Here is a 15,177-nt window from a genome sequence, read left to right on the forward strand (position 1 = left end):
ATGCACATAATTTCCCTCAATAAATAGTAGATCTCTTAACTTCCTTTTCCTCTTATTCCAGACTGGAGCAAGGAAGGATTCACCTACCTGTGAAAAGACACACAGAGCCAGAGATGCTAGAAAAGGCTGTGATAATCTGTATGCATTTTAAAGCACTTGTTTCTCATAATTCAGCAGCATCTCAATTGTTTGCACCCACAATGGGCAGATGTCTGTGGGTAGTTAAGAAGCTTTTAGCAAAGGCAGTAATAAAGGTACAGAGTGGCAATATAAATGGCGACCTTGTCCCTGCATTTGACAGAACCACAGCCCACAGCAGGTGCGCACTGGTTCTAGGTAGCTGTCACGTGCTGCCCCAAAGTTCTGACCCTCACATTCTCAGGTTGAGCACAGGCCTAGCTGTAGATTTTTCAAAGATGTCCAAAGTCCCCAGCCTGTCCTTCTGAGGTCCTTAAGCTTCAAGACTCCAGAGCAGCTAGAATCTCCTTCCCTGATTTTTTTCTTTGAAGTTACAGGAGCAGCTGTGATCAGCAGTATCTCAGCTGCTAACCTGGTGGAATAACACTTAGGAAGGGTTCATGGACTCTGGGTCAATTTCCTGGCATCATACAATCTTGAGGCTCCAGGAAGGGAAATGCAGAAAACAAGAAGAGGAAAAAGAAGAAGCTAAATCTTCTTGCCACTATGGTAGTCAGCAGATACAACTGTATAACCTAAGCACCAAAAAATAAGAAAAAAGTGAGGACGTGTTGGTCGATGTTGATGAATGGTATATTTCTTAAAAAGCCCCTTTCTCTGGTTCATGTCATTACCCATCAGAAGGGAGTAAAAACTGGACTGAAAAGGTGACAGCCTTGAAATGCTCTTAAGAAATCCAAGGTTCTATTCATGAATCCTTCAATTAAAACTTATGTATCATGGACCTGAAGTATTCCCGGAACACCAAGGCATTAATTTTCATAGATGAAGGAATCAGAGTACTTCATTGCAGTGCTGATATAACTAAACCCAGCCTCCTAACTCAGACAGTTCCGCAGCCTGTAAAGAACAAGGACTTGCATTCCTATCCTGCCCTTCACTCACCTTTACCCCTCTCCTCAGGATAAGGAAAGACACTGCCAAGCTGATGATATTTGAGACTCAGAGTTTTAGAATTGGAAGGGCCCTGAGAGAGCATGAAACTCAACTGCCTCATTTTATTTTTGCAGAACAGAGAAGCCAGAGTATCCAAGTTAGAATCTCAAGGTCACATATCTAAATAAAGGGCCTGGGTATCCCTGGGGAATGGGGGCAGATCCTCAATGACACTGGAACCTATAAGAGCGACCAGCATTATTATATTTGACCTTGGAAGCCAGGGTTTCTTTTATTCCTACACCAGTGAGTCAGTCTGAGCAGACCCCAGTGGATCCAGAATCAGTTATAAGTGATATATTGTGCTAAACATATTCTGATTTCTAATTAGTATTTCTTCCTTCCCTATGATTATTCCCTGAATTACTGCCCTTGGCAGACTGCATTACAATTTGCAGACTATTACTCCATCCCCTCCATGAGACACTGAGTTCATGAAGAACAGAAACCATGTCTTCTACAAATTTGCATCCTCACAACTTAGCTCACCACACCTGGTACAGAGAAGAGACAGACGCCTACTTGTGGGATCACTTTGGTAATGCTGAAGTTATTTCCAAAAAAGTATCATAGCTTCATTTCCTACAATTTGGGGAACCAAGAGCCACTGAAACTAAAGCTACTTAAGGTAGGAATGTGTTGAACATGTAAACATTTTAATAATCCAACTTTAATACTCTAAAAAAAAGGCACAAAATGATTTTGAGCTTTCCATAGTCATATGACATGACATCTAGTTGTCCAAAAAAGAGATCAGTGTAGACTGACCTAAGATGATGGTAGTGGAGAGGGAGAGAGGTGAGCAGATGAGGATGAGATTAAATAAGGAATCAACAGGAAGTTGCGGAGAGATTTAATGAGATGGGAGAAAAATCAACGAGAATGCCAAAGACAATGGTAATGCCATTTACTGAGATGGGGAAAACTTAAAAAAAAAAAGTCTAACACTGAGAGGAGGGACTCAAAATTTCTGTTTTTCAATGTTATAATTAAAATATCTATCAGAAATCTAAATGCATATATCAAGTAGACAACTAGATACAGAAAGCCAGGATTCCAAAGAGTTCCAGACTAGAGATCCCGGATTTGAGAGTCATTAACATATAGATGACCTTCAACACCATGGCAATGGATGAGGATACAGACTATGGATGAGTGTGCAGACTAACAGGAGACCCAGGACAGAGGACTGGGGCCTTCCAACATTTAATAACCACATAGTATGTTATTATATATAGTTCCAACATTTAATAACCACATGTTAGCACATTTCCCTTTGTTTTCCTGGAAGGACTATACACCCCTTCATCAAAATCAGGAGTTACGTCAGTGGTTTTGCATTTCCGGTGTGTACAGCACAGTGCCTCAGACTTTGGGGGGCCCACAGAGATATTTAATGCACTGTTTTTCCCTCAATGACCTTACAGTCTAACCTCTTTCAGATATACAGGAAAGAAAGGCTGCTCAATGTAATGGAAAGTGCAATAGATTAAAAGTCAGGAATCATGAATTTTAACCATTCTACAGCTACTCTAAGTTAAAGTGATGTTTCCAATTCCTCACCTGCTGAAACAAGGATTAGGTGCAGGAAACATCGGCAGTACCTGCCAACTCTACTATTTCTGACGCCATAATTTCCATGTGGCATCCAAATGACACATTCCCATCTCATCTAAAGGTGGGATCTCAGCCTTCCCGGGCAGAAGGTGCTGCCGCTACCCCAGGAGCACACAGCAGCATTCAGACGGCTGGCTGAAAGGGAAGTCCCTGAGCTGGAAGGGGGAGCAGCTGCTGTCTGCACTCTTTTCCTGCTGGAACAAGAGTCACTTGAGAAAACTCAAAATATCTGCATTCTTGGTTTTCAGCTGGTGTTTATATCAGATGAATGGAATCCCAGGAACCAGTGAGAAGAGCAGATTTACCCTCTCATCACATTCTCTTGGTTGTGCAAATTAATATTCTCAAAGGCATCCGATTTCCATGATCCCAGGAAATATTTTCTTTCATCAGACAGAAGCATTTCCATATGGCTGGATATCTAGAACAGGATATGGCCCTATGGGTCAGGGTATGCTGAACTTAGCCATGAAAGAGCACTAAGAAAATGGTTCAGTAACATTTTATTTATATGTACGTATGTACACACACACACACACACACACACACACACAAACGTGAGTGTGCATCTGGGTGATCCTTCATATCTATTCTAGGTGACCACCCTCCTGGACAGAGCTGACTGATGGAAGACAGACAAACCAAATTAGGCCAATCAGTTTCCCTTTTTTTTTTTTTTTTTGGAAAATGTAAATTCTAGATAGAAAAATCCAGAACCTAGAAGTTAGGAGAGAAGAATCGCTTCAATTACAGTGCCTTGGGGTCCCTGGGGCTGTTCTGCTTTCCTTTTAAAGATGTAGTTAGTGAGAGCTTCATTTGATCAGTACCTCTCTAGGTAATCATGCAGTAAATCCCCTTCTTTGACTCTGTTAGCCATAGTCAATTCTGTAGCTTGCAACCAAAAGAACATTACCTAGAAAGTATTAGCATCTTCATTTTACAGATAAGGAAACTGAGGCTTAGAAGAATTAAGAGAGCAATTTGTTGTAGGTCACCTAGCTAGTAAGTGGCAGAACACACACACAAACCAGGTCTATTTGACTCTAACATTCATGCCATTAACCACTAGGCCACCCCAATTGTAAGTGCTATACTGTAGGTTATTTTTCTTGTCAAAGGAATGGACTTGTGCTGAATCCTCCTTTCTTGCTTGCTAAATAAATGATGGCATACATTCAGAAAAAGCCATCTAGGGGAGAGGATAGAATCTGCAGTGGCATCATCAAACTGAAGCTTGATGGTCCACAAACAAATCAAATCCAGTCTTGGCTACTGATGCTTGGCTCCCACCAACTGAACTAAACAGTCTGGCCACATGGACAAGGAGAAGATGCCATGCTTCTTCCATGTCAACTGATCATATCTTCTTAAGAAAGACAAGCTAGAATGTTTCTTCAATACAATAGGGCTTCACAGGAGGGCAGGTGGTCTTCCAGACACAAGCATTTCAACCAAAGTGACTGGCATTAAGCAGCTAAAACAGGCCTTTGCTTTTTAGGTCATGGAGACAGACGTCTCCCACAACACTATGAATAACAAACCAAAATAGCTAGAGCTGAACAATTGGGATGGGAAGATAGATCTACATCTTCTTAGAATAGTATCAGATCATCCCGAAACATTCTAAATACAACATCCAGCTGACTGTTAAATGTCAAGATTTAGAGTTGCTATCTTCACAGGCAATAGAAGCACTCTCATGAGGGTGCAAGCAAGAGTCATCCATTTTTACTATAAGAGAAAGATACTTTTGCAAGTTAACCTTAACCTCATATATTCATGTATTTCCTAGGTCTCTTGCCTTATTTCCTTGTATCTGGAGGACAGCTTTGATCTGGGAGTCGCCCTATACACTGATCTGCTTGCTCACTTTGCTTGAGTTCTTGGGCTATTTTGATCTAGTATCTGACCTGGGCCATCCCCAACTCTGCTTTTTCTCTGAATACCAATTTTAACATCCCACCTATGCTTTCTCTGTTTTATATAAACAAATGCCTCTCTAACCCTACCATTCCTATTGTGGGACCAGTGATACCAAGGGACTGACCCTGCAACCAAGTCCAAGTCGAGGACACAGTTTAGGCTGGATGGGACACAATGCCTTAGAAATTGTCTTAATCTTATCACATTTAGTACAAATGATCATTTCTAGGCTTAGGGTTAATGTTTAGAGAAAATGGTAAACTGAGTGCCCAGGTTGATGGGGTCATGGTGGGTGGGGCAGCATTCCTGGATCCCAAGGGGATCATGGTCCTTACATAAAGAATGTTAACAAATATTTTTCCTTCACCACTCTTCAGAAGTGCCTATAGGGTCAGAGGTAGAGATAGGCCATCATTTTGTTAGAAATAGGAGACATGAAGATCCAAGAAACCTCGAATCCCCTTTTCCCAACCATTACTCCCCTACACAGACATGGTCTCTCCCATCTGTTTGCCCTACTGTTCCCCTATAAACATACAGCATAACATCTGCCACATGTTAGCACATTTCCCTTTGTTTCCCTGGAAGGACTATACATCCCTTCATCAAAATCAGGAGCTATGTCAGTGGTTTTGCATTTCCAGAATCTGATACAGTGCCTATAACATACTAGGGTTTCAATAAATGTCTGCATCATGTATAAAAATGAATAAAGGACACTCAAAGCATCTCCACTGAGAAATCAGTTTCAATAAAGAAAAACAATGTCATTGGGTAACTCTATTTTCTCTGCTAGCAAGTAGAGAGTCCTATCATTTTTACACTCCACTGGTTCATTCTGAACATGGTGTCAGGAACAATACAGGGCCAAAAAACAATTAGCAGGGGAACAAAACAATCAGTTGCACCATCTGGGATTTGAGCGACGTATGGATCAAATGTCTTAAATTTGCTATGCCTCTTCTCAGTTGGCCAGAATGGATGACTTGGCTGCACTGTACCAGGAATAACTGTCCCTCATGTATCCCCAATCAGCTGCCTCTTAATGACTAGTCAGAAGTGACAACATAAAAGGTGCAGTGACTTTCACTGTTCTTGGCAAATCTTGGACCAACTCCCACGGATATGCCCTTGGATAGGTAAGCTCAGAGACACCGTGCACAGCTGGCTACAGTCACTGCTGCCTGTCTTCAGCAGGCCCAAGGCCCTTGAGTTAGGAAGAGACCCAAGGGGAAGGAGTGAGAGGTCTGAAGTGATCTCTGGTTCTTATACTACTTCATAGGTAGTGGAAGATCTGTAACAGTGTGGCTTACACCAAAACTGTCTCACTCTTCTCAGAGGTCAAATGCCCTTTCTATTGCCCCAAACCAGGACCAGGGTAGTCTACCCTACAACAGTGTTTGGAAAAAGTCTAGGAGCTTGACAGACTGACCAGCCCCATGTGGCCCACTTGTGTTCCAGATGGCTGCTTCCTCATCTTGCTTCTACCTTCTGCTTGTCACAGCTTCAAAAATTCAGTGACTCTGAATTTACATTCCAAGAGCTCCAAGAAAGTTCTCTCTTCCTCCTTCACCCCAATGTGCTGTGTCCTGTTTTTGATCCAGCTGTAAAAAAAAGATCTACAGTTCTCTTGAAACACCGCTTAACTAATTATACAGTGGACCTCACAAAAGCCAGTCCTTGAAAACATCTTTGCCTAGTCATCCAGCCCCTTTTCCAGGCTTGTTCCAAGATTCATCCTCATCGGGTGTTATGCTGAGTGAAATAAGCCAATCAGAGAAAGACATGTATCATATGACCTCACTGATATGAGGAATTCTTAATCTCAGGAAACAAACTGAGGGTTGCTGGAGTGGTGGGGGGGTGGGAGGGATGGGCAGCTGGGTGACAGACATTGGGGAGGGTATGTGCTATGGTGAGTGCTGTGAATTGTGCAAGACTGTTGAATCACAGATCTGTACCTCTGAAACAAATAACGCAACCTATGTTAAGAAAAAAAAAAAGAAGAAGATAGCAGGAGGGGAAGAATGAAGGGGGGGGGAATCGGAGGGGGAGACCAACCATGAGAGACAATGGACTCTGAGAAACAAACTGAGGGTTCTAGAGGGGAGGAGGGTAGGGGGATGGGTTAGCCTGGTGATGGGTATTAAGGAGGGCACATTCTGCGTGGAGCACTGGGTGTCATGCACAAACAATGAATCATGGAACACTACATCCAAAACTAATGATGTAATGTATGGTGATTAACATAACAATAAAAATTTTTAAAAAAATAAATAAAAATAAAAATTAGCCATTAAAAAAAAAAAAAGAAAAGAAATAGTGAGAAGAAACTCCTTATCTAAAAAAAAAAAAAAAAAAAAAGATTCATCCTCATCCCCAGACTCCTGATACTGGAAAATTCTGGCCACTGGTGGTCTTTAGGGAAGAGACCTTGCAGGTCCCTCCTCAAGAAAGTCTTCTCTTCCTTGAATCTCTGTCCTCCCAGTCTGGTCCACCAACAGCACGCATTCTGCTACCTGGTATCATTTTATTACTGCTTCCTGTAGAGACGTCTCAGCTCTTCAGATAAAGAAATGATAAACTTCTTGAGAGCAGGAACTATGTCTGTTGCATATGCAGTATCTTTAAATCCCTAGAGCTACACCCTCAGCAAACACTTGATAACTATGTAAATTATCCCTTCACATAAAAGAGGCTGACAATCTATGGACAGCCAGCTTGAAGTCTATAAGCTTGGCATATAAAAGAATAAATCAAGCTGGAATTGGACATAGCTTATAGACCAGAATCTCCTTGTCTTGAGGCTGCTGCTTTTTACCTTTATCTCTGCCCTTCACCCAAACTGTAAATTCAGTGCAGATACAAGATGCCAACGTGGTGAATGGAAAGAGGCGTCTGCCAGCATCCTGGCCTGTGTGCTCCCCTCCTCCTCAGCCACCTCTCCTGCCCTTCCCCCCACCTCACGCCACACTCCAGTCCTTTCTGGACTTCATTCAGTTCCCCAACTGTGCCACAGTTTCTTACCTCTGTCTGTCTTTCTTGTCTAAGACACACACCTTCCTCCAACCTCTTTGCCAAGCTAACTCCTACTCCTGTTTCAAGTCTCAGATTGCATATTTCTTCCTGACAGCAGCTTTTATGAACCTCTACAGTATGCCGGGTCCCCCTGCAGAGGGCCTCCCAAACTTCTATTTTCCCTTTGATAATGTTTATTATAATAACTATGACTTTAACAATCACTGACATTTATTAAGTCATTGTCTGGGAACCTACTAACTCACTTCATCATCACCAATACCTTCTGAGGTAGGTACCTGATTATCCCTATTTTACAGATGAGGAAATCAAGTCTCAAAGATATTGATTATCTTGATAAAGTTCACATTACTCCAAAAAAGTCAGATTTCTCACCCAGCCTGGCTCCAGAGTTCATGTTCTTAACCAATACATCATGCTGCCTCCTATAAACCTCACCACGCTTGTAATTATTTATTTAATGACTAAATATTCCACCAGGCAGCAGCTCCACGAGAACAGGACTGGGTCTACCTTGTTCAGTAGTGTATTTTTTAAGCCTAATCCAAGAGCTAGCATGTAGAAAGCTCCAAAACGCATGAGTTAAATGAATAAATGAAACAGCCAGTTCATTAGCACACCCAGAAACCCAAAAGAGAAGTATCCACCCACCCTGGATAGAAGATGTCTCATACTTAATTGAAAAAGTGCCATGATCTTGGTAATATTTCTTCCAAAGTTTCCCTTTCTGGGATCCAACCCTAGTTAACAAATTCACGCATCCAGAACCAGAAAGGGTATAATCTGGAAAGCAATGAATGGAAGGAAACGCTTCTATAAAACAGAGAAAGCACGGGTAGGTCTATCTCAGGACACACCTGCCATACACCACGCCCACTCAGACCTTGCATGCCACCCACAAGGGCCAACTCACCCCTTTCACAGGTCCTTCCCCAGTAGCCAGTGCCCGTGCAGTCACAGATGAAGCGGTTCCAGCCGTCCTTGCACACAGCGTTGTTCTTGCAGGGGTAGCTGTCACACTGCTTGGCGCTCATCCGCGAACAGGAGGACTTGACGCCCGCAGCGTTCTGCATCTCCGCCAGCTGCCGGATGTTCTTGCTGCGCCCGTCGATGAACAGGTCACGGATGCAGCCCACGTAGCCGTAGTTGAGCATGGCGGTCCAGAGCTCAGTGGGGAGGATGAGGCCAGCACGGTTCTCCGGCAGCCCGCCCAGATACATGTCCCCCTCCAGGTCCAGGATCTCGCTCTCCCCACTGGCGGTGAATGGCGTGCGCCTGCTGTTCACTGATATGGTACCTGCGACAGAAGGATGGAAACAGAGTGAGCTACCAGCCCTCTGGGCAGGTGAGGCTGCCAGTCAAAGAACCAAATGAAAGGAGCCCAGCAGGTGGGTTCAGAGATTCGTGGTGCCTGGCCAGGTGAGAACAATGCAAGCAAGGGAGGCAAACGCTTCCAGACAGTAGAAAGGAAAATGTTAGGCCATTTGGTTCCATTCTTTGCTGCTAAGACACTCTCACTGATAGGAGGACTCAGGACCATCTCGTGAACGAACACCTAACCTGGTGTCTTTTCTCTACAGAGTCCCGGGGGGAAGGTCACCTACCTAACAGGTTGAGAGCAGCACAGCTGCTGCCTGTGTTTAAATCTCAGCTCTACCAAGTACTGGTACAGAAGTGATTTCACCTGCCAGGGCCTCACTGTCCTCATCTGTAAAAGGGGAAAATAATAGTCCCCACTTCACAGACTGGTGTGATGATTAGATATGTTCACATACTTAAGTGCTCCTCGGGGTTTGGGAGAGAGTAAGGGTTCTGGAAGTGCTTGCTTGAGTCTTCATCACTCACTTGCCATGCCCAAAAGGATGGAACCCTCCATGCGCTAATACCCTCTACAATGCCATTAGCTACCAGCCCTGGAGCATTGCCTTGGAGAAATTTCAACTGGAACATGTTTATTCACTTAACAGGGATGGATTGCATACCTGCTGTGTCTCTGGTATACTGGTAGGCACAGAGATGAACTTGACAGGTACATCTCTGCTCTTGTGGCACTGATATTCCCAAGCAGAGGGACAGAAATTAAACAAATGACTCAATAAGCAAAAGAAATTAGGTATTGGTCGGTACTAGGAAGAGAGTAAAATGGGTGGTAGCAACCTGTGGGTTCTCCTTTAAAACGTACAGTCAGCGAAGGCCTCCCTCTCTAGGCAGATGACAAATATGCTAGAACCACAATGTTGAAAAAGACCCAATCAGGCCAAGTCCGGGGGGAAGTATGTGCCAGCAGGGGGAATGGCACCTACAAAGGCCCTGGGGTAAGCCAGAGTGTGGTTAGAATGCGAGGGCACAAGGGGCGAGCAGGAGATGAGATCAGAGGCAGACCAGGCCCAGCAGCAGTAGGGTCGCGGACCCATCGATGAGACTGTCAAACCTAGAGCCAGGCCTGGGAACTGGGGACTGGGATTCTAGTCCTAAACTGCCTTCTGACCCAAGGCCAGTCCCCAGGCTACTTTACAGTCCATTTTCCTAAACTATAAAATCAAGGAAACTGTAAAATTAAGGTGATATCTGAACATCACACCAGAAGTTTTAAATTTATTTAGTATTCTTAAAGTGCTTTATGGGTACCAAGATACCTAGGTCTTGCCATTCATCAAGTAGCCTTCACTTCTGCCTGAGTCTCAGTCCCCTGGGCTATGAAAGGGATAGGCTGAAGGGCCAAGAAGATCAAATAAGATCAAGAGTGTGAAGTACACTATAAATTACAAAGCCAGCATTAGGGGCCTCTGGGTGGGTTATGCCAACCACACGCTTACCCCACTCTATCCTCAAGGTTTTCCCCTGGAGAAATTGGCTTTGCGTTTTCGTTTTTTTTAATTTTAGAAACCTACATAGCAATAATTATGTCCTGGTCACCATTTTAAGTACTGTATGTGCTTTTCTGGACTCGATCCTCACAACAATCTCATGAGGAAGGAGCTAAGAGGTGCACTGTTTCACAACTGGGGGAAGCTGAGGTTTGCATCTCCTTTTCTCGCGCACTGCTTGCTTTCTCTACCCTCCACAAGCCTACAGAACTGCTTGATCCCCAACCTGGAGGAGCAGCTATTGCCAAATAAGGACAACAACAAAGTGGATTTAAATGTTAGAGTGATAAATACATCCTGAGGGAAATCCATCCACTGAGTGCGTGACCACAACTGTTTTGAATGCACTTAATCCAGTTCCAAGAACCAGTCCCCCAACTAGGGAGTGATCACCATACTTTGCCCATGTCATTCTTCAGGATAAGCAAAGAAGGCACCATACTCACATAGGCAGATATTTTTGTAACTCTTCATTCTGGTACAGATTCGTAACCAAAAACATACCAGAAAATACCCTCGTGAAGAAATGAAGTTTAACAAATCATAGTAAAATTTTATGTTATGCTGCGTTCATAAGACAATGATTTGTTTACTCAGTAAATTATTATAGGCTTTGATCAAATGTATCAGTATTGGCCAATGCTATAGCTACCGGATATGAAATTCCAGGCTTCTGAAATCCAGACAGGTTTGTCAAAGATGGGTCTACTGATGGTTCTAACAAATAACTGCTCCACTTGAAAAAAGCAATCAGTGCTGGGAATAAACAGAAGTAAACATATGGCAACTTCCCCTGCTCTAGGCTGCCTGTGACACAGATAGGTAACCTTTAAGCTGTGTCAGGTCTAGGCTAGCCAGTCCTAACACCCATCAACCATAATGGAACTCCAGAGACCCAAAACACATGGTCTTAAAATGAATAGAAGTGTTTCCCTTATAATTTTAGGATAGCTTTCTGGCTCTGCCCCTGCTGACATTGTAGGGATAAATTTAGAAAGAGAGAGAAAAAGATTCAGCCTCCAGAGAAATTAGTTTTTTGTGCCTTTTTCTGTTAAAAAAGCACGAATTGTTCATTCTTACTCAACAAGCACATTTAATTTGAAGCCTCTTGGTTCTGATTAGATTTCAGACAATCAATAAAGCATCTTGCTGGGCGCTAAACCAGCCAGGGCTGCAATCTGCCACCCGTCTGCCCTCTACGCAGAACCCATCCAGCTCCTCCTAAGGGCAACATTGCCCATCTCCGTCATCCCTCTGGCTGTGGAATTATGCAGAAAAGCTGTCCCCAGAAAGCTCAACCATTCCTGGCTGCAGCCTTTTGAGGGAACCTATTGCTTTCTATTAGTGGCCAAGTGCGCCTACACGAAAATGTCCAAATGAAAGACTTTTTGTGTTTTTCAGGAGAGAGAATCCTTAAAAATACAGCAAACATAGCCAAGACCCTTCTTCTTGAGTATAACACCACCTAAATGGAGAATCAGGAAATCTGCGTGAAATCCAAATGCTCTAGTTGCTACTCCGGATGAAATGTCCTTCCTGATGGCACAGAATGTGACCTTCATGCCACATGGTCCACAGAAAGCTAAGCAGACTGTTCAGGCATTCAAAAGTTCCAGACTGTGTGTGTGTGTGTGTGTGTGTGTGTGTGTGTGTGTGTGTGTGTGTGTGTGTGTGTGTGTGTGTGTGTGTGTGTGTGTGTGTGTGTGTGTGTGTGTGTGTGTGTGTGTGTGTGTGTTTCCTCCCTCTCTTTGTTACCATTCCACAGTAGCTATGTACTGCCTGGGGCTAGCTTGTTTGATCTGCGGCTGCAGAAACAAACAAAGCCATTTAAAACAAATGTAAAAGGTTATAAAGAGGAAGGGAGAGTTAGTGAGGTCTGAGCAAAGAGTGAAATATAGGCTCTCACACCAAAGGAAGGCTTTAAACTGAACATGACTTCAGGAAAAATCAATTTGCCTTTTCCTTTCTTGTCATAATTTCTCCCTGCAACATGACTCTTGCCAATTATTGAAGGGTGTAGCGTTGCATAAACTCTTGCACAGTGAAGCTTATCCTACAGAGTAATCACATAATGCAGCATCTGTGATGTCACAATTGTGTTTCCATGGTGATGAGAAAAAGGAGAAGAAAAGGAGGGGGAAAAAAAAAAAAAAACCATCACACCAGTGACATGACAGCCTCTTTGGTAGGAGTGGAAATGCTACTTGTAAAACCATGCATGGCTCCAGAGCCTTGGAGCCATAACTGAGACGGCTGTGCCGCGAGTGACAAGAAAAGGAGGACCACGTGAACTGTCGACGAGACAGATATCTTGTTCAGAAACATAATCTTACAACAGCCATTAAAGAGAACAGCCAAAGAGTCAAACATGCATGCAAGTGCAAACATTAAAATAAAAAAATATAAAGCTGGGAAACAGACTGAAAAGCTGCAGCTTTCCTCTCTTCTCAATCACAACTGTGCCTCTTCCTACCTGATCTGCCATCTCGCTGAATGTCCACGTGGTACCATTCCCCATCGTTGGCTTTCTTCTGAGTGGCCTTCACTTTGATGGTGCCCGAGCCCATGTCAAGCAACAAGTATAAGTTGCCATCGAGAAGTTCCACAGCAAAGAAGTCCACCTTGGTGTTCTTCTGGCTCCGAGTATCCTTCCTCTCTTGGGGCTTGCCGTGAGTGAAAAGGATCAGGCCATTGGGCTCAGTGGTGCGGAAGTCAAAGGAGATGGAACCCATGCGTTTGGTGTTCCATTTGGGCAAACTGATGTACGCCTCTGGGGTCTCGAAGTTGATGGGGTCCAGTGTGGCCACATTCTCACACTTGAATACAACTTCACCATAGATTTTCATCTTGGTGTCCCCGATCCGGGCCAGGCGAGACAGCTCCAGACGGATGTCATTATTCTTATAAACAACCTGTCAAAAGCCAAACAAGTGCCATATGAATCAATCTTGCAAACAGTTACCAGCCACTGCTCACTGGGCACCAGGGAAAAAGGCCCAAGAAGAGGCTTCAGGACACAATATGTCTGAAACAATATGAGAAAAGTGAGATAGAGCATTTGAAAAAGCATTGGAAGGGACCTCTGGGGTGCACATAAGCCTTGAAAAAGCCCCCACATTTCTATCTTATTCCTTTTGTGTTGTCTCCTTCTGGCCAATTTTTTGTGTTGTCAGAAAGTTATACAATATCAGCTTGCAAATAAAAATCAAGAGAAACTGAGTTGCACAAATACTAATATTTAAATACAAAGATATTTACTGAAGTATACTTAGTAAAAGACCAGAAACAACCTAAAAGACCATCAACAACAGACTGGTACTTCCCATGATGGACAATCATGCAGTCCTTAAAAACAAAGTAGTTTTTGACATGGTTTTGACATGGATATTCTCCAAGAAATATTGTTAAGTGAAATTAGCAAGGAACATAAAAGTGTGCACTACACTATCATTGTGTTAAGTATGTGTGTGTGTTTTTTTTTGGGGGGGGGCATGTGTGTTATATGTATATACATTCATAAATGCATAAAACATCTTTGGAAGGAAACACAAGAAACTATAAAACTGTCACGGGGGAGTGGATTTTTCAGATTCATGTTCAGGAATGGGAGGGAGACTGACTTTTCACAGTACCCTGTTGTATTCGTTGTTGTTGTTGTTGTTTCCTACCATGCACATGTATTACTGAAAGAAAATGATTAAGTGTTAAGAGTTGGTGGGGAAGGAGATCTGTGTTTTTCACATATTGTGTGTGCCCTCCATATACACAGGATAGGAGAATAAAATACTCATAAAAAAACTGGGGTGCCTGGGTGGCTCAGTTGTTTAAGCATCTGCCTTCAGCTCAGGTCATGATCTCAGGGTCCTGGGATCAAGTCCCGCATCGGGCTCCCCGTTCAGCAGGGAGTCTGCTTCTCCCTCTCCCTGCCCCCCATTCATGCTCTCTCTCTCTCTCTCAAATAAATAAAATCTTAAAAAAAAAAACTATTATGATTTTTGAAACTTGGTGTAATCCACGTAAAAGCAGTGATTAATGATATTCCCCAAAATTAGAATTTCAAAGAGGTTTTGCTGTTTTTAGAACTGAATTTTGACTGCAGTGCCCTGGGATGGGTCTCAGTCCTCTGATCTCTAAGTAACATCACATTTTTCCAAAAAACAGGAAAAAAAATGAAAGGGAAGGGGGCTAACATTACAGTATTGACTCTGGCAATCGCTTTGCTATGTGCTTTATATTATCTTATTCAAATTCTAAGTCAGAATCCGGACCTGGGCTCAAGTCCCACATCCATCCACTACCTTATGAGCTGTGTGACCTTGGCAGAGTTTTTTAACTTATCTGGATCTTTTTTCTCCTCTGAAATTGGGAACACAGGAGTAAATTATTTTGCAAGGAAGAAATGAGTTAATACATGTTGAGCACTTAGAACAGCACAGAGTAAGGGCATAGAAATCTCAACTACTCCATGGGGAGGTGATGTAGCTGTTAGTCTCATTTCATCCTCTCCACGACCCCAAAAAACGTCATCTCCATTTTCAGCAAAATAACAAAACTTAAATACTAAAATAAATCTTACAATCCATCTCAGTGATAAAAA

The 15,177-nt window shown here is 43.1% G+C and overlaps 1 protein-coding gene across 20 annotated transcripts in view; it reads right to left on the bottom strand.

The window, feature by feature from the left end:
- The window catches only part of NRXN3 (neurexin 3), a 1,550,403-nt gene that overhangs the window by 1,039,672 nt on the left and 495,554 nt on the right, over nucleotides 1-15,177 (bottom strand). For all 20 annotated transcript variants that reach the window (XR_004820137.1, XM_035728036.1, XM_035728032.1 and 17 more), the window contains 2 exons: nucleotides 13,054-13,492; nucleotides 8,627-9,010 (listed from right to left, as the gene is read on the bottom strand). Coding sequence is in view for 19 of the 20 variants with exons in the window: in XM_035728036.1 (XP_035583929.1) it covers nucleotides 8,627-9,010; nucleotides 13,054-13,492 (823 nt within the window). In the remaining variant the exon portion in view is untranslated. The remainder of the gene's footprint in view (nucleotides 1-8,626; nucleotides 9,011-13,053; nucleotides 13,493-15,177) is intronic.

The sequence above is a fragment of the Zalophus californianus genome, chromosome 6 (genome assembly GCF_009762305.2).
Source record: "Zalophus californianus isolate mZalCal1 chromosome 6, mZalCal1.pri.v2, whole genome shotgun sequence".
In the NCBI taxonomy this organism is placed as follows: Eukaryota; Metazoa; Chordata; class Mammalia; order Carnivora; family Otariidae; genus Zalophus; species Zalophus californianus.